The sequence below is a fragment of the Sorex araneus genome, chromosome 6 (assembly GCF_027595985.1).
Source record: "Sorex araneus isolate mSorAra2 chromosome 6, mSorAra2.pri, whole genome shotgun sequence".
Taxonomy (NCBI): Eukaryota; Metazoa; Chordata; class Mammalia; order Eulipotyphla; family Soricidae; genus Sorex; species Sorex araneus.
Window position 1 is genome coordinate 165,761,673 of NC_073307.1, and position 19,075 is coordinate 165,780,747.

General features: G+C 59.3%; 1 protein-coding gene across 3 annotated transcripts in view; it reads right to left on the reverse strand.

Moving 5' to 3' along the window:
* Positions 1-4,728: 4,728 nt before the first annotated feature.
* The window catches only part of KMT5B (lysine methyltransferase 5B), a 52,207-nt gene continuing 37,860 nt past the window's right edge, over positions 4,729-19,075 (reverse strand). For all 3 annotated transcript variants that reach the window (XM_055141098.1, XM_055141099.1, XM_055141100.1), the window contains 2 exons: positions 13,442-13,638; positions 4,729-8,827 (listed from right to left, as the gene is read on the reverse strand). In XM_055141098.1, the coding sequence (XP_054997073.1) occupies positions 7,350-8,827; positions 13,442-13,638 (1,675 nt within the window). In that variant the 3' untranslated portion in view covers positions 4,729-7,349. The remainder of the gene's footprint in view (positions 8,828-13,441; positions 13,639-19,075) is intronic.

The following is a 19,075-nucleotide window of genomic DNA, read 5'->3' on the forward strand; positions in this document are numbered from 1 at the left end:
CTCCCCGGCCTCCTGGGCAGTCAGGAGCCCGGCAGTGGGGCGGTGTCTGGAGGCGATGGCGGGGCGGCATGGCCCAGAGGGAGCAGCGCGTTCCCCTCCCCCCGACACTGCCTGCTGGGCCAGCCTGCCCTTGCGGGTGGCCCCCGCCTCCAGCCGCGGGCATCAGGGGCCACTGGGAGCTGATGAGACGCCTGGCACTGAGCTTAGTCCCTGGGGAGCCGCCTCGGGAGTGACTGCAGGGGACAGGCTCGGCAAGACAAAGGCTGGGGTGAGCGCAGGCCCCGGTGCAGGCCTGTCCACCTGGGATGCCCCCGAGAGGGCCCCCTGCCCTGGCTGCTTTCCCACCCGGGGATGCCGCATGCGCATGCGCAGGAGAAACTGAACCTGGAACCCTGAAGTTCGTGCATCACCTGGGCTAGATGACATGCGGTTTGTCGCTCCCTGGTGATGCGGGGCGGAAGGACGGGCCGCGCCTTCAGCCGCGAGGTGCTGAGGACCTTCAGCCCTGACCTGAGATTGGACACCAGATACAGAGGCCCGGGAGGGGTGGGAGAGGCGCGGACCGGCTGCCTTGGCTACCCTCCCCACACCTTCGTGGCCCTTCTCCTCACCCCTCAAAGCCCTGCTCCAAGGCCACTTCCTCTGGGAAGCCCGCCAATCCAGCGGAGCACCTGAGGCTCCGGGACGCTCGTGCCTGGGCGCTTCTGGCAGTGTGGCCAGCCTGGAGGCAGGGAAGTGGACTCTGCGGTGCTGCAGGAAGACCACGGCCAACCGCCACCCCTGGGTGAAGCGAGGAGGCCAAGAGGGGTCCAGGGATGGTGGCTGCTTGTCAGCGCTGGGCGCCTCTGCCCCGGCCGGCCAGCACAGGGGAGGGAGTGTCCAGCCCCAGAACCCCTACTGGCCAGAGCCCAAGGCCAGCTCATCCCCATACCAGCTGACCCCTTGGCCTTTGGAAGCCACGTGGACAGTTCCCCGCTGTGTCCCCGGATGCTGCCTGGTTGACTCCGTGTCATGCGGAGCTGACGGGAGGGCCACTTACACGCAGACTTGCCAGAGGGCCACGTGTCCCCACTGTCCCCACTGGTCAGTGTGCAGCACAGGGGGGACATCCCACCTGGGGGACCCCAAACTGGCAATAAGGGTGGGGCTGCTGCAGGGCCCCGTCCTCTCCCCAGGGACCCCACAACCTCCGTAGTCTTCTCCCTCTCACGCCTCCGGCTTTGCCCTCTGCAGTGTTGGGACAGCAGTGGCCGGCGGGAGAGTCGGTCCTGCCATCTGCTCACCTCTGTCCCGTATGCATCCTGGGCCATTGCGGGGTGCCTCTCTCTCTCTCTCTCTCTCTCTAGTCCTGGCTGGGCCCCGCAGGTCTGGAAGGTTCCTGGAGGCTGGCTGAGGCTAGCTGTGGGAGTCCAGCCCTCGGGGTTGTGTGGAGCCCCAACGGGCCCGTTGTGTGCCGGGGTGCTCTGCCGTCCAGTGCTCCCACCTTACTGGCCCGAGGGCTATGAGAGTGGCAGGTGGGGGCAAGAGAGGCTCTGGCCACCCCTCTTGGCCACCAGCCCCCGGCCCCTGCCGCAGGTCATTCTCAGGCCTGACCTGGAGCTCATGACTGCCCCCTGCCCCTGTCCTTTCCTGGCTGGGGGCCCTGGGCAGCAGGTGCCCGTCGTGGTCCAGCAGGACGTCTGGAGAGCGCGGCTTCTCCGGGAGGAAGAGAGACAGTGCTGGCATCTCGGGGGTCCCTCCTCTCCCATGAGAACAGGTGGCAGGAGTGTCAGGGTGACACTGACCAACAGGCCCCCGCCTCCGGGAGTCAGGGGTCAGGACGGGGCAGGCGGTGGGCGTGGTGGCTGGGGAGGACCCTCAGGGGAGCAGGGCGGAGAGCGGGAAGGATAAAGCAACTGGACCCCGGAACCCAGTGGTCCCCGGGGCCACCCTGCCAGTCCCTCGTGGGGCCCGAATGCCGGTCCCGGCGGGCCCTTCCCACCCTCCTGGCGGGGCCTGGGAGTCGCTGCAGCTGCGGCTTGGGGCGCTGTTGTGGGGAGGACGGGGGGACTCTCGGCCACGCGCCCCCTGCTCCAGGGGCCCACTCACTCGGCTCAGCCCAGCTCCGAGGGGCCGGAGAGGTTGAACATTAACCGGGTGACGGGCGGCCGAGGCTACACAAATAGCTTATCGCACGCCAACAGCAGCTGCCGCGCTGGCCCAGCCCCGGCCTGGGGTGCGGGCAGTGTGGCCAGCCTGGAGGCAGGGAAGTGGACTCTGCAGTGCTGAGTCCGGCCTGGGGTGCAGGCAGCCCTGCTGGGCACCGCCACCGAGGGGCGGCCGCCTGCCCTCCCGCCTGCCCAGGGCGAGGGAGCCAGGGAAGAGGGGGCGCTGGCCTGGCCGGCCCCTTCCTGTCCCTCCCCAGACACGCCTGGGCCTCCCTCCCGTGGACAGCTGCTGGGCTGGGACAGCAGCGCTCCCCAGGGATTTCGTCCTTTTGTGGTTTTTTTTGGGGGGGCAACACCCAGCAGTGCTCAGGCCTTACTCCTAGCTCTGTGCTCAGGGATCACTCCTGTGGGGCTTGGGGAGCACATGGGGTGCTGGGGATCGAACCCGGGTTGGCCGTGCTGCAGAGCAAACCCCCTCCCCACTGGGCCCTAGTCTCTTACCTGGTGTACCCTGACTCCCTTCCTCCCCCCCTGTCCCACGGACACCACCAGGGCCCCACAGTCCCCCTCTCCCCCAGAGCTGCTCATTCCTCTTTTTTTTTTCTTTTTGGGTCACACTCAGTGATGCTCAGGGGTTACTCCTGGCTCTGCACTCAGGAATCACTCCCGGTGGTGCTCGGGGGACCATATGGGATGCCGGGGGATCAAAAGCCCGCAAGGCAAATGCCCTCCCCCACTATACTATCACTCTAGCCCCCCAGGAGTCAAGTCTTGAACACTGCTGGTTGTGACCACAGAACCACAAAACAAACCACAAAACCACAAAAATCAAAAACCACAAACCACAAGCCAAACCAAAAAAAGCAGCTCCAGGGATTAAACAAGGCAAGCGTGCCTCACCCCTGCACTGGCTCCTGCCAGCACTTCCTCCTTGAAGCCTACTGTGATTTTCCCAGCAGGAAGAAGGGGCACTCCCTCCTCTGCTCTCTCCCTGCTTCTCACAAACCGGGAAGGGGCTGAGTCAGAATCACCCCTGGGACCTGTGGGCCGCCTGGCACCTTCCCTACTAACTGGGGAGGAAGACAGAGGACGGAGACCCTGGAGACCCCGGGAGGGGCCAGGACCCGGCTCCCAGCAGCCTGGGGGCTGTGGGCACTGCCAGCCGTGTCCTGGCTCAGGTGCCCGTGGAGGCTGGCACGGCCGGTGGGGCTCTGTTCTCACTCTGGGTTAGAGGCTGGGGAGAGGCCACTCGCTTTCCGTTGGCGCCCGCGGGCCTGGCGTGGGCGTCACCCGCTTCCCAGAGAAACCTGAGCTGTTCCCGGAATGGCCTTCCTGCCAATCCCGCCCCGGGGGACACTCTGGGAGCACTTTGTACTTTGGAGGGAACCCAGGCCGCCCCTGGCCGCCAAGCCCACCCCTGAGCTTGAGTCATCCGGGAGTGGGTGCGGGCAGAAGCCTGTGTCCACCCCCCCCCCCCGCAGCCCCCCGTGTCGCCCAGGCTTCTCCGTTCCCCCCCTCAGGACACACCTGCCTCCCTCGACCGGTCCCGCCTCACCCAGCCGCTCCCGCGCCTGCTGTTTGCCTAACTGGGGCGGGCGGTGCTTGACTGGTGCTTGTCTGGGAAGCCTGGCACGGAATTCTCCTGGCACCTGACAGTCTCAGAAGAGGGGTACTAGAGGGCCGCCACCGGGCCGGGCTGGAATGAACCCGGAGCGAGGCCTCCCAGACACGTAGCGGCGGGGCTGGAGTGCACAGGGGGAGGGCGCTGGTGGCATGTGGCTGACTTGAGTTTGATCCCTGGCATCCCCTAAGCATCACCAGGAGTGATCTCTGAGCACAGAGCTAGGAGCAGGCCCTGAGCACCGCTGGGTGTGACCCCCAAGTCCCCCCCCAAAAAAAGGGGTGGGAGCAATAGTACAGCGGGGAGGGTATCTGTATCTGCCTTGCAGCCAACCGGGGCTCGATCCCCAGGGCCCCATCCGGTCCCCTGAGTCCTGCCGGGACTTAACTCCTGACCTCAGAGCAGGACTGAGCCCGGAAGTCTGCTGGGTGTGGCCCCCAAACATGAAAACAAACCAAACATAGCAAAATGTCAGGCCTCCTTCCGACTCGCCACCTACAACGGGGGCCGGTCTTGCCACCGAGCCATTCCCCCTCAAGACCCGGGGTCCTGTCCTTGCTGAGGGGGTGCAGGTCTGGGGTCCCCGTCCTGAGGTCCAGCTGCCCTGACCTTGGCGCCTCACCCAGCCCGCGTGCACCCCCCGGCTTCCTCGCTGCTCCCCGGGGAGCCCTCAGCTCCGAGAGTCTTCCGCTCATGCCACAGCGACCGGCCCCCACATCAAGCACCTCTTGTTCCCCAGGGGACCGTCCTGTGCCCATCAAGCCACTTCCTTCCTCCCTCCCGTTCGCACCACCCCACGGAAGCTTCTAGTCCGCACTCTGGTGGAGCTCCCCTTCCTCGCAGCCAAACTCGACCCCAGCGGGTGGGACGGAGCGACTGGGCGCTCAAGATCCCGGGGAGCTACGGAAACCAGAAATCCTACCCGCCCTCCGCCCCCCCATACAGTGAACACGGGCCAGGTAGTTTTAATTTCCGAATTTATTAAAATGATTAACCTCAATACTGCAAGTGCATGTACAAAATATTTGTAAAAAATGTTTTTAATGAAACGTTAAAGAACTTACCTCAAATGCTGAAAAAATCCTTTTTTTTTTCATTCTTTCAGTACAAGGAATACATTGTATCTCAAAAGTATTACAACTCAGCAAAACAATTTAAAACAGCAATTTGAAAAATGATTTGAAAATTGAGTATTTTTACATAGAGTTCTACGATCATTTCCTAATTATGACAACGCCAAACTCTTCACCAATCATTGCATAAGTTCAAGCTACGTCTTACGGACTGCGACCTCCTCCGAGCCCGGCGGCGTGACAGTCTGCAGCGGGGCCGCACCCTCCTGGGCCCCCCAACTGGACAACGGAAATGAGGTTCCCTGGAGGCGCCGGCGGCTGCCGGGCGCTTGTGCACAGACCCCAGGCAGGGCAGCACCTAACTCTCCTGCCTGGACCCACCGGGGCGGGCCTCCACTCGAGACCCCCCCAGAGTTAAAACAAAGGCCATAAATAAGTTACTAAGATGAAGCTGAGAACGGGGGCGAGCGGGAAGCGGATCTTCTGCTACTTTCCCCTTCAAACCGAACATGCTAACAGATGTGGATGGATGGTAGGTCCGCCAACACACTTCGTCTTGGAACCTCTTCCGGGCACCCCAAACTTGGGGTTGGGGGGAGAGGTGACCTGCGAGGGCTCCGCTGGGCCTTGCCAGACACCAGGGCCGAAGCGGGACCTTCCTGAGTGGCGCCAAGTCTCACACTTGTACGCAAAGCCACAGCAGCAGGAGGGGCAGGGGCCGAGGGCCGGAGGAGGGGGCGTGGGGGGGAGTGAGGGGGGAAAGCCTGCCTCAGGCCCCCAAACTACTACCTGAGGGATTGAACTGCCCGGAGCAAACAGGAATGAGGCCTCGGAGGGCTACAGAAAGAATTCCTTGAAGAAAAAAGGCGAAAACAATTCTAAATGTAAAAACCTTCCATGACTAATACTAATTTCTACCTGGAAACTACGACGAACAATCGCTTTAAGGAACTTAATTTAAACGCTGTCCCCAAACCTGGACACGGTTAAGAATCCGTTAGTACTAAGTGGAAGCATTGAGGTTTTCTGCACTGGACTTTTTTTCATGACCTGAAGATTCTTTAATATTTGAAGACAGGGGCTACACCTTCCTAGAGACACTACATGAACCCCCTAACTTGGTTTACTCAGGAACACGGTCTAGCTGAAAGCACATGTACACATTTCCCAGAAATAAAGAGACCCACTGGCGTCAAACACCCGTTACAGATTTATATCCCCAAATTGCTTGTCCAATGATTTGCAAAATAATGCAGAGAAACGAGAGGTTGGTATTGGACATAAAGTAGTAATCAAAAAAATTTGCTCATTAAGTTACTTAAAATTAATTTCTCTTCTCAAAGTGCTTCAAAAACAAATTAAATCTGACTCCTCTTTTCGTTTAACTGATAATATAGTCAAAAAATCTTTGATATTTTCATACATAAACATAAACCAAGAACGTCCACTGATGCAGTGCTTAAAACTATATATTTATAATTCCTATTTTATTGGCATGAATATTTCTGAACTTAAAAACCTTCCTGGTAAGTTCTTTTAATTTCTTAGGACAAAAATTTCTCACAACACACAAATATTTACAACATATACATCGTCTCAGTTCTTTACACTGAATTCCAAAGACAAACATTTTATAGGTTACCACAGAACAAAAGCTGTGACTCATGTTTTTATTTCATAAACTATTATAAGTTAAAGTGAATAGTTTCTTTTTAATATTCCTTGTAGCATTTTACAAGTGCAACAGAAGACTTGGAGACCCAAATGAAGAGAGCTGTAGTCCATTAGATAAATGTCGCTTGTTGTCATCACATTATTCACAGCAAATTTTTGAAAAAATAAGCACCAATCATTCTTGCAAAGAACAATTTTTTTTTTATCTAAAAGGATTGAAAAGTGTTAAATACAAGGTCTTTAATTTACATGACAAGCAATAAATACGCGGTGTATTAACTCATCCTGCACATGGCGACCCTCGTACATAGAACGTACTGGAAAGTCAGCGGTCACGCACGGACTGAGACTTCTGTTAGTAAGGAAGCCAACCTGCCCGCCGCCAACGGCCCGCCCTCCCCGGCAGGGCCGCCGAGGGCACACTGGGCCGGCAAACTGAAACCGACAAAACTCCAAGGGGGGGGGGAAACATCTAGCAAAGAAATCAAAAAGCCAAAGATCATTGCTGGTGATATTAGCATATCCTAGAAAACGTTAATATGCTGCTACTATGATTGGTTTCCAATTATTGTTTAGTCGTATTAAAGAGCCAGCCGACGCTCTTGAAGTTTAAAAAAAAAAAAACCACAAAAGTATCGTGTAGCCACATTATCGTCTCCGAATCCCGGGTGGAGTCTCGGTCACTGTACAGGCTGTGGGCGCCCCGGCCGCACGGCAGGCCTCCCCCTCTCGCGACCGCGCAGAAAAGGCGACTCCGAGAGGCCGGGGGGCGCGCGCGCGGGCAGCGGGGGACGCGGGGCGGGACACTCTGGGGGGGCGCGGGCGGGAGGCGGCTCAGGCGTTCAGCCGCAGGGACTGGTCCTCCCTCCTCCTGGAGGAGATGTCGATGTCGATGGAGTCCTTCCCCACGATGAGCCGCAGCCGCTTGGCCGGCGGCAGCGGGATGAAGTCGTCCTCGAAGTCGTCGTCGTCGTCGTCCTCGTCGTCGTCGTCGTCGCCCTCGGAGGAGGAGGCGCTGCTGCCCTCCTCCTCGTACGGGCTGTACTTGTCCACCTCCATGCGCGACTCCAGCAGCGACAGCGGGTCGCTGCAGCACAGGCCGCCGTCGCGCAGGCCGTCGGCGTAGGCGGCCCGGCCCTCCTCGTCCCGCTTCAGCTGGATCTTGAGCTTCGTGGCGCTGCTGGCCGCGCCCGCGCCGAAGCCGTTGTTGAGCTTGGCCACGTACAGGTTGCTGTCGCGCTCGTGGTCCTTGCTCAGCTTGATGCTGATCTTGGACGCGTTCACGCCGTCGCTCTCGGGGTCGCTGGCCTTGCTGCTGCTGTCGTGGCGCCGGCGCAGGGTCAGCTTGGGGATGCCCGAGCTGTTCTCCAGGATCAGCTGCGCGTCGTACCGGGTGATGCGCCGCTTCTTCTTAGTTTTCGCAGTTCTGCAGCTGTCCTTGGTTTGGAAGCCGTCCGAGGGCACCACCGAGCCGCCCACGGGCGAGAGCGCCCAGTCCGGGTAGCTCCCGGGTGCGCCCTCGGGGCTGGGGTGCTCGCCCTGCTCGGCGGGGGAGCCCACCGGGTCTGGGGCGCCACCGGCTTTCCCGGGGGAGTCCTGTACCGCGGCCGGTTCCTCTGCCTTTGCCGGCGGCGGCAGGGCCAGCTTTCCCGGCCGCGACTTCTTCTTGGCGCTGCCGTCGCTCTTGGCACACTCGGTGTCCCCCGCGGGTGCCGGCTCCTGAGGCTGCTCGTCCTGGGCCGGGCCGGTGGGCTGCACCACCACGTCTGGGCCAGCCTCTGCCCCGTCGCTCCTGTCGCCCTCGGCCGTGGGGGTTTCCAGCAGGGTGGTGGAGGGCTCCTTTGGGTGCACCCTTGTCCGCAGGGACCTCCGGGTTACGTAAGCACAGGGCGAGCCCTCGGCGGGCGGTGGAGCGCCCCGCCCCGAGTTCTGCCTGTGCTCCCTCGCCGCGTGCCGCGTCAAGCACCCACTCGGGGCCGCGGCGTGGGCCGGGCCCTCGGGCTCCTTGTCCTTCTTGAGGGGGAGATTTTTATACAAGACGACCTTCGGCTCTTTGAGTACTAAGTTCCCCATTTCGAGTTTTCTCGAAGCATTCCGTGGCTCCAGACGCTTGCAATGATTTCTTAGTTTGATCTTGGCGAGTAAAGGCTTTGCCGGCTTTTTCAGTTTCTTTGGTACCCTGGAATTATTTACATGAGCTGGCTTCGATGAGGTAGAGTGGGCGGGAGCCGGGAGCCTCGACATGGGCGGCCTCGCAAGGGTCCTGCTCTTGCCGCTCCTTTTCACACCCACTGAAGATTTCCGGTTAGAACCTGCGGGACGGAAACGAGAAGATGAAAACGGCGCCGGGACCACCACGTTGTTCAAACACAACGCCCCACACCCGTGCGTGGGGAGGCAGCCCCTGGGCCCATCCCCACACCCCCCCACTCTTGACACGTTAGTACTCCTGGCCCTGGGGCCACAGCCAGCAGTGCTCGGGCCACGCCCTCCAGCCTACGCGAGAAATGCCACAGGAGTGAGGGTAACAAGACGCGTTCTATCCCTGGGAAACCGAGGAAAAACAGATCCCGAGAACCATCGGCCAATTTTCTGGACAGAACCTTCCCCGACCCAAGACCCTGGATGCCATGCACTCATGGCTGGGGGCTGCAGGGGGTCCCCTACGGCCGGGACCACAGGCGGGCCACGGAGAGCCACTCCTCACGGCACAGGCCTCACAGGGGTGGGAGTGACAGTCCCGGGAGCTCTCCAGGACCCTTCTTTCTTGTTTTGTGGGTGTGGGCCGCACTGGCTGTGCTCACAGCTCACTCCTGCTGGGCTCAGGGGACCACACGGGGCGCCGGGGATTGAACCTGGGTCAGTCACGTGCCAGGCAAGTTCCCTCCCTGTGGTACCATCGCTCCAGCCCCCCAATTTCTCCAACTCTTAGTCTTCCCATCCCCGCTCAGGAAGCGACTTCCTCGGAAAGGGCTCGAGACGGGAGCCGAGACAAGCACAGTGATCCCCAGGGCCGGCCCGCGCTCGGCCCGACAGCCCTGGCTCAGGCCAAGGAAGTTACCGTTGGTTTCTGCTGGGACAAAGGAACACGAACTCGGGCCGGAGCAATAGCACAGTGGGGAGGGCGTTTGCCCTTCACGCGGCCGACTTAGGTTCGATCCCCAGCATCCCACATGGTCCCCTGAGCACCGCCAGGAGTAATTCCTGAGTGCGGAGTCAGGAGGAACCCGAGCAGCACTGGGTGTGACCCAAAAAGGGAAAAAAAAAAAAAAAGGAACCAGAACACGTGCAGCAAGCACCCTCAGTCTGCAAACAGAATGAGGGGCCGGCGCGAGTTCGGCCTGATCCCGGCCAAGAGAATAGCAGCCGTCTGCTGCAGTGCTCCCGGGAGTCCTGCCCACTCGAGGGCCCTCCCCGGCTGCACCCGACACACACTTCCCTCTTTTCTCTTGCGGCCACATCGCAGGCTCGTTCCTGGCTCCGCACTCAGGGGTCGCTCCTAGCGGTTCTTGGGGGGCCCCATGGGATGCCGAGGGTGGAACTCAGGTCGGCCACGCGCAAGGCAAGTGTCGCACCCGCTGCGCTGTCCTCGGGCCCTGAATGCCCTTCTCTCTGCCCAGCCCCAGAACGCCTCCCCCAGCTTCTCCAGCGACACCCCCGTCCGCTGAAAGCCAGGGGCGGCTGCATCTCCCTGCACTGACCACACGGAGCCCGCCAGCCCACACTCCGACAGGCAGCCTGGAAGCCTCTCCGCTCACACCGCTCTTCCTCTCGGCACCCCGGCGACCACAGGAAGCCAGTCGCCTTTCCTGCCCGCTCTCTGGGACGGCCTCAGGCCGCTGGCACCATGTCCCAGCCCGGGCAAACCCCTTGCCCGCCCCCACCCGTCCCTCAGCGCTCCACCCTCCACCACGCAGCAGCCAGTCTCGGGCCCGACCCCCTTTCCATAGTCCAGGGCCTTGGAAGTCCAGCTCTGCGTGGCCAGCATGCGTCCACCGCCCCTGCAGCTGCGGGCCCTGGACCGGCCCATCTCCTTTTCGACCCTGCGCCGAGGGGCGTCTTTCAGCCGACTTCTCATTCCTGCTGGGCCTCTCTCCGCCGGGACACGCTTCTCCAAGGGTCTTCCCAGACTCTCAGTGTGCCCGAGATCTGCCCTGCGTCTGACCCTGGGCACACCCAGGCCTCCTGCCAGCTCTGGGGACTGTGCGGACAGAGCGCCTTGCGCTGTCCCGAGCACAGACCCTGAGGCTAGACGAGTCTCCCGGCGTCAGGGGGTGTAGGGAGGCTGGCCCAGGAGCCCGCCGAGCTCCGCGCACTTGGGGGAGAGACGCCGTGCGGCGGCCAAGGTGCTCGCCACGTACAAGGCTGACCCACGTTCCACCTTCGGGTCTGGGCCCATGGGGCCTGCTGGGTGTGGCCCAAACTGCCCCCTGCAACCCACAGTCTCTCTCTCTTTTTTTTTGCCTTTAGGGTCACACCCAGCGATGCTCAGGGGTTACTCCTGGCGGTGCTCGGGAGACCATATGGGATGCTGGGAATCGAACCCGGGTGGGCCTCGTGCAAGGCAAACGCCCTGCCCGCTGTGCTATCGCTCCAGCCCCCATAGTCTCTCTCTTTGAAGGAGGAGGGTCGGGTCACGCCTGACTGTGCTCTGGGATTACTCCTGGCAGTGCTCGGGGCACCTCCTGGGCTGCCGGGATTGGGCCTGTCTCAGCGTCCTCCGTGCTGTGCTCTCCCGTCCCGGGACAGGCTGGTCTCTGAGCCGCTCTCCCTGCTCCGTGCCCTGACCCTGCGCCGGGCTCTCTGTAAAGCTGACATGGCGCTGGTTCCTGTGGCCCCGGGGGGCCAGAGAGCAGCAAGCGGGTGAGCGGCACAGAGCAGATTCAAACTCACAGCGACGGCCCGGGATCGAGGGTTCTGCTTTCTTCTCTTGCAGTCCACAGACTCCAAGCCAGGTGGGGCCAAGGCCACACCCCCGAGGCCGGGATCCAGTGAACTCTCGACAGGCCCTGAGGACGTGTCTGGGGCACCTGACGGGAACAGCACACGGCCCGGCTCCTGGAACAGCACTTGCCAGAGCGCGGAAGCTGTCGAGGCGCCAGCACGAGTGTCCGGGCCTGCCGGTGCTTCTGCGACCGGCCAGAGGGGCGGGGAGGCAGCCGGCCTCCAGCCGGGCAGGGCTGTGCTGGCTCAGGAGACACGGCGCCCCCCGCCGCCTGTCAGAGCGGCTGCTGGGCTTGGCACCGAGGCAGGAAGACTCGAGTCTGAGGCCGCATCTCCGGCCCTTGGGGCCTTGCGTCCTCTCCGGGTACGAACGGTCCAGTGCTGCCCTGGAGACATCTCTCGAGGACAGAAGTACGGAAGCAGGAAGAAGGGATCATTTTTCGGTCCCTAACGCGGAAAAGCTGCTGCGGAGGACTCAAACTCGCTGCCGAAGGAACCAGCCCTGGAGGCTGCTGGAACCGTCTAGATGAAGCGGGAGGCCTGGGCAGCAGGCGGGGTGGGAACCCTCCGAGAGCCTTAGTTTCTCCCATCACAGGATCATTTTTCCCAACGGAGGCGTGCCGAGGGCTGGGGCTAGGCCAGGACCACCGGGGACCTGCTCGAGGCGCTGACGCTCCGGGCCGAGCCAGAGCCCAGGCCTGAAGTGCCCGAGCACAGAGCTGCAGGCCGTGTCCCCAACTGTCCCCTAGGCCCAGTTTCCGCCAAGCCCGAGGCTCTCGGTCTCCGCACAGGTCTCCACCCTGGACAGACGGGCCCTGGGGGACGCTCAGCAGGTCCCTGGGCAGGCCTGGCACCACGGCACAGGCCCGAGTGCCCAGTGGGCAGGCCCCTAAGGCCGCTGTGCTAGTCACACCGCCCGGAGGGTCACGCAGGACTTGGCGCGCCACGTCCCGAAGAGGCTGTGCTGACCTTGCAAACCGGGGGGGGGGGGGGAGGGGGGTGGGCTCGGCACCACCGCGCCCCAGAGTGAGCGCGGCCCCCTGGCCCACTCCTGAGTGTCTTCACGAAACGCTGAGAGCCTCGGTGTCACCACGGCTTCCGAAAACAAACGCTGGTCATGCTGCGTTTCTTACGGAACCAGCAGTCCAGCGCGGACGGGCCTGCCGGGACCCTGAGACCAGGGCGCGGACACAGGACCGCCCGGCCCGTCTCCCAGCGGTAGGAGACTCGGGTGGTGGCAGTGACGTGACACTCACTCTGGGGACCCCCTGCTCCCTCGCAGGGCTGCACGCACCGGGATCGGGGGCTGAAACGAGCAGTCACGCAGAGTGTGGGCGCGACGGTGCCAACATGGGCCTCCCGTGTGGACGAGCATGTCCAACCTTCCGAGACACGCCACACTCGAGAGCCTCCTTGGTGACGACAAGCGGACACCTGGGTTCCCACGTACGAGCAGGGCGCGCACAAGTCACACACCGTGCCGCCTCGGCCCATTCAGGCTTGCTCCTCTCCGCCCCTCTCCCTGCTCGGCCCCCGCTGGCTCACTCAGCTGGCTGACAGCTACACGCGAAAGCTGTGTCACCGCGATTCTGCGTCTGGCCCTGGCGCTGTGGCGAGCGGGGGGGGGGGGGCTCACCTTGCATGTCGCAAGCACATGCTCACAAGTGGGCACGACGAACTCAGCACGTCTGATCTCTTCTCCTAACAGACGGGCTCGGCCCCCGCGTGTGCCTGCCGAGACCCCTGGCCGACAGGCTTCCGGGGGGGCCGAACACCGCGTGGGCAGGACACCGACACCGTGGGACACGCAAACGACTGACTACCCGTTCCCGAGGGCTCCAGACACTCTGGAAGCTGGCAGGGCTGCGGGCACGGGGCCCCGCGCTTCTCCCCGTTTCGCAAAGACCAAGACTTCCCGAGCAAGCGTGGGAAAGCGACCGGCCAGACCCTCCACAGACACGCTCGTCACGGCCCCGACTTACTTGTGTTGTTTGTTTCCTGAGTGGTGTCTGCGTCAGTGTTAGAGCTGACAGACTGACTGTCGGAGTTTTTGCTGCTGTCACCTAACTTTTTGAGCCTATTTAAGCGCTTATCTGTTTCTCTGAGTCCGTATTTGCTATTGATAACAGGAGCAGGCGCGGGCAGTCCCACTCTGGATTTGAAAGCACCAGTTCCCCGCCTGCAAGAGAAAACAGCACAGGTTAAGGCGCCCGTCCCGGCAGGAGCGGGGGCTCGAACCACGCAACCCGCAGGCGGAAGCAAAGCAACTCCAGACGGAACGAGACGCTCGGCAAGGGCTGCTGCTCCGAGCAATTACCAACTCCGGAGAAACGACGGACCCCGTGCACTTCCATGTGCAGGGAAAGAATCCTTCAATTTCAACACTGCCAGCATAATAGGTAGCAGCTACGCCTAAGTAACTCACCTGAATTCTGTTACGTCTTCGTTTAGTACAAGTTAGCAGCATGAATTAAAAAAATGAAACCAGAGAACTTCTATACATCATTACTTAGAACATAAATGTTAGCTATAGTAAACCTTAACTGAAATCTTTTTTTTTTTTTGCTTGTTGGGTCACACCCGGTGGTGCTCAGGGGTTACTCCTGTCTCTGCACTCAGGAATCACTCCTGGCAGTGCTCGGGGGCCCATATGGGATATTGGGTATCTAACCGGGGTTGACCGCATGCAAGGCAAACGCCCTACCCATTGTGCTATAGCTCCAGCTCCCTCACTGAAACCTTAACAGAAGAAAGCTAGACTGTGATACTGAAAATCTGACTTCTGGAACAACAGAAATGAATGATCCTGCCAGGAGTCACAAAGCCAGGACCAGACCATGAGCACGGCCAAGTGAGACCCAAATACCAGAACCATAATGATCATCATTAAGTTGACAAAATTTTACTTCACCAAGTGAAAAGCCTTCATTTTTTTTTTTTTTTTTTTTTTGTGGTGGTGGTTCTTGGACCACATGCAGAGTTATTCCTGGTGGTGCTTGGTGGATCACACGGGGTTCTGGTGATTGAAACTGGGCTGGCCACATGCCTTACCCACTGTACTATCTTTCTGGCCCCAATTTTACCCCCTTTTATTTTTTACCATATCTGGTGATGCTCAAGGGTAACTTCTGGCTCTTCACTCAGGGATTGACCCCAGGTTGGCCACGTGCAAGGCAAGCCCCCTATCCACTATACTCTGCCTCCAGTCACGAGAGCTTACATTACTTTTTTCTTTTTCGGGGGGAGGTCTAAGGGGCCAGACCCAGTGATGCTCGGGATTTTCTTCTGGCTCTGCACTCAGGAATCATCACTCCTGCTGGGCTTTGGGGAACAATATGAAATGCAAGACAAAGAACCCGGGTCAGCTGTGAGCAAGGCAAGGTTCCTACCTGCTATGGCATCTCTCCAGACCCTAATAAGAGGCTCCTAAACTTCATGATGACTCAAACTCTGATATTTTCTATACTCAGTGCCTTATGGCAAATTTCTGTTTTAAACTTTAATTTTTAAAAAATGGTGTTTCTTTTTTAGGGGGGTGGTGGTGAAATGGACCCGTACCTGGCAATACTCAGGGAACTCCTGGCTCTGCTCTCGGGGATCACTCCTGGTACTCAGGGGCCCTACAGGTGCCAGGGACTGAGCCTGGGCTGGCTGCAAGCTAAGCTCATGCCCTCCCTGCTGCACTGCTGCTCTGGGCTAATACATGGCCTGGTGTTAGAAAAGCACTGTGTTGTTTTAAAAATTGTGAAATTGTTTTTTTTGGGTCACACCCGGCAATGCACAGGGGTAAATTGCTCCTGGTGGTGCTCGGGGGACCATATGGGATCTGGGAATCGAACCCGGGTCGGCCGCGTACAAGACAAGCACCCTACCCGCTGTGCTATCACTCCAGCCCCAAGAATATTTTCTAATAAACCACCCCCACTGACTTTTAGAGAGCTTAGTTTAAGGAAAATCATAGAAAGCAACAGCTTTTGACAGAATTATAACCATGCTGCATTATAAAAGCAGTATTGTACACATATGGACTGGAGCGACAGCACAGCGGGCAGGGCGTTTGCCTTGCACGCAGCCAACCTGGGTTCAATACCTCCATCCCTCTCGGAGAGCTCAGTAAGCTACCCAGAGTATCCTGCCCGCACGGAAGAGCCTGGCAAGCTACCCATGGCATATCTGATATGCCAAAAACAGTAACAAGTCTCACAATGGAGACATTCCTTGTGCCCGCTTGAGCAAACTGATGAGCAACAGGACGACAGTGCTCCAGTTCATAAAGGAGTTAAGAGCTAGTGATTTCTGGGGCTGTAGCAACAGTACAGTGGGGAAAGCATTTGCCTTGCGTGAGGGCGGGGGGCAACATGGGTCCGATCACCAGCATCCCATATGGTCCCTAAGCCCCTGCCAGGAGTGACCCCTAATGAGAAGACCCAGGGGTCAGCCCTGAGTGCTGTGGGCGTGCCCCCTACTCCCCCAAGAAGAAATAGCGATTTCGTGTGTCAGGACTTAGATAAAGGTCACTCTTCTCCCCCAAAGAATGAATGAAGGGCCACTCGGGTTGCATGCCTGGGCTCCTTTAACAAACAAGACCTCGAAGATACGATGGGGGGTTGGAGTGATAGCACAGCGGGTGGGGCGTTTGCCTTGCTCGCAGCCGACCCGGGTTCGATTCCCAGCATCCCATAGGGTCCCCTGAGCACTGCCAGGAGTGATTCCTGAGTGCATGAGCCAGGAGTAACCCCTGTGCATCTCCAGGTGTAACGCAAAAAAAAAAAAAGATACGATGGGTCTTACTCAACCAATTTTCTTATTTTATATCACATAGGTTAATGTGAATCTAACATGTTTTAAAAGTTGTTCTAGGTTTTCTGGGAAAGGGGAACATCCCGTGGGGCCTGGGGAACGCGTGACACAGGCAACTGACCCCAGGTCTCTGTGAGCGAGACGTGTGCTCCAGCCTCCCTAACTAGGGTCCACTGACCCCTGAAGGCTGAACTTTTACACAAAACAAACATTGCGCAGTTGACTTGGTCACGCTCCATCAGTGACAGCTGGCCCTCGGTCTCCAGCTTCACCACCACGAACACTGTTATTCTGGACTGTCTGTTTTGGGGTTCCACGGGTGGTGCTCAGGGGTCACTCACGTTGGGGCTTGGGAGACCGTATGTAGTGCCAGGGATCGAACCCGAGTCGGCAGCAGGCAAGACCCGCGCCCTGCCCGCTGCCGGCTACCCTCTACGAGCAGCCTCATCTTTCTGTTCCACAGGGTTCGAGCTTTTCTCTCTAGCTGTTGAGCCACACCTGGCGGTGCTCGCCCAGGGCTAACTCATGGCCGGGCGGGCTTAGGGGGATTTATGTGGTGCTGGGGACTGAACCGGGTCGGCTGCAGGCGAGGGAAGCGGCCTGCCTGTGGCTTCTACCTTTCCACGAGCTCACGGAGCGGAGCGTTCGCCAGCAGGATGCGACGCTGACCGCACAGGCCAGCCCCCCCTCAGTCACCGCTGTGTTCCCCTGGGACGGAACGTGGGGCGGGCTGCCGGCGTGGGTCTCGGACACGCGGCCAGCGAGAAGGGCCGCCCAGAGCAGCGTGCTGACGGGGAGCTGGCCCAGCCCGTGCCCCCAGCGGCCCAGTGGACAGCGGGGCCAGGGGAGGCCCGGCAGCGGCTCCTGCCTACACGCGCCCTACACCCAGGCCCGCTGTCGTCTGGGACAGGCCACTCACCCCGGGGTCTGGCTTTGCGCCGGCAGGAGGAACGGGCCCAGGAAAGGTCAATGGCCACTTGTCCCTTGGTGGAAAAATGGAACAGAGGGGCTCTGCCACGGCTTCCCGGTCTTCGTGTTCCTGACCAGGTGGGTCACCAACACGAGTGGGTTCCGACCCTCGCCCGTCTCCAGCCCTCTGGTCTCGCCCCCGGTGCCCCACGGCACCAGCCCCGCCACTCTGAGTGTTCCTGGAGAACTTTATTTGGATTTTGACTTTCTGGCACTCAAGAAATGATGCAATGCCAGGGACATGGCCGCGGGCGTGCCTCAGGGGCTGAGACCACGGGCAGGTGTGTGCGTCTGCGTGGGGGGAGGGGCAACAGGGGCAGGAACCGTTTCCATTCCTTCAAAAGATCGCCACGTTTTGGTAACTGTGTCTGCATTATGTTTTTTTTTTTTTTTTTTTTTTTTTTTTGCTTTTTGGGGTCACACCCGGCAATGCACAGGGGTCATTCCTGGCTCATGCACTCAGGAATTACCCCTGGCGGTGCTCAGGAGACCATATGGGATGCTGGGATTCGAACTCGGGTCGGCCACGTGCAAGGCAAACGCCCTACCCGCTGTGCTATCACTCCAGCCCCTGCATTATGTTTTAAAATTTGGCTGTCTACTACTCGGGACTGTGCGCATGGTGAGAGACAGGAATTTAGCTTTGCTTCTTTCAAGAAGTGGAATGAATTATCCAACATTATTCATTAAAGAAACCACTGTTTCCCATCTGACAGAAAAATCTCCATATACTTAACTCTATCTTAACTCTGATCTCTTGTCTGACTGTCCATTTCTGATACTATCAGATTCTGATAACATTTCATAGCAACAGATTTTTTTTTTTTCTTTTGGGTCACACCCAGCAATGCACAGGGGCCACTCCTGGCTCATGCACTCAGGAATCACTCCTGGCGGTGCTCAGGGGACCATATGGGATGCTGGGATTTGAACCCGGGTTGGCATCATGCAAGGCAAACGCTCCACCTGCTGTGCTATTGCTCCAGCCCCCGATCTCCTCAACATTAAGGCAAATATCCTCCAGTATACTTTCCAGCTTTGCTTCTGGGCCACAGCTGGCAAGGCGACAGTGTACCCTGAGCACCACCTGAGTGTGCAATGTGGGGACTAAACACGGGTGGGCCTCAGGGAAGACACAGCCTCAAAACTCAATATTCTCTGGATCCTTATTCCATGTGTTAGGGCCACACTCGACGGTGCTCAGGGTTGATTCCAGGCTCTGCACAGGGGCACAGAGTGATCACTCCTGGCAGTGCTCGGGGGACCATATGGGTTGCAGGGATCGAACCTAGGTCAGCCACATGCGAGGCAAGAGCCCTACCCACTCTAGGCCCGAATATTTTTTTCCCAGTTATCATCAGGCACTTTCATAGAAGTCTACGTAATTTGGTCCCTTGTTGGATTTTACTTCCGAAACGTGTCACCTTACCCATGATCTTACTCTTATAACATTCACTCTGTTCCCTCGTTTCTTCCTCATGCTGCCTCTCCCGCCTGCCCTAGCCCGTGGCTCCCCTGGCCAGCGCCGGGCGAGACTCCCTGCATGGAGCCCCCAGGTCCCTGCACCCCGGTACCCCCTGCAACTTCCAGTTCTAAGACACAGTAACGTCCAGTCAGTATCAGACGAGGAGTCAATAAATTCCTTAGTTTCTTCTGGTTTCCTTAACCCAATCTCTGGGAAGGCGAAAGAGTCTGGTGTTCCTGAGGCTTTCCAGAATGTTCACCGTGAGGCAGAGATCGTGCCCCCGATACCTGAGGCCCTGCACCACATAAACCCCCCAAACTGGTAAAGGCCCCCACATGGGAAAAGTCATATCGACAGCCAGGATTTAAGCCAACAGCGCGCA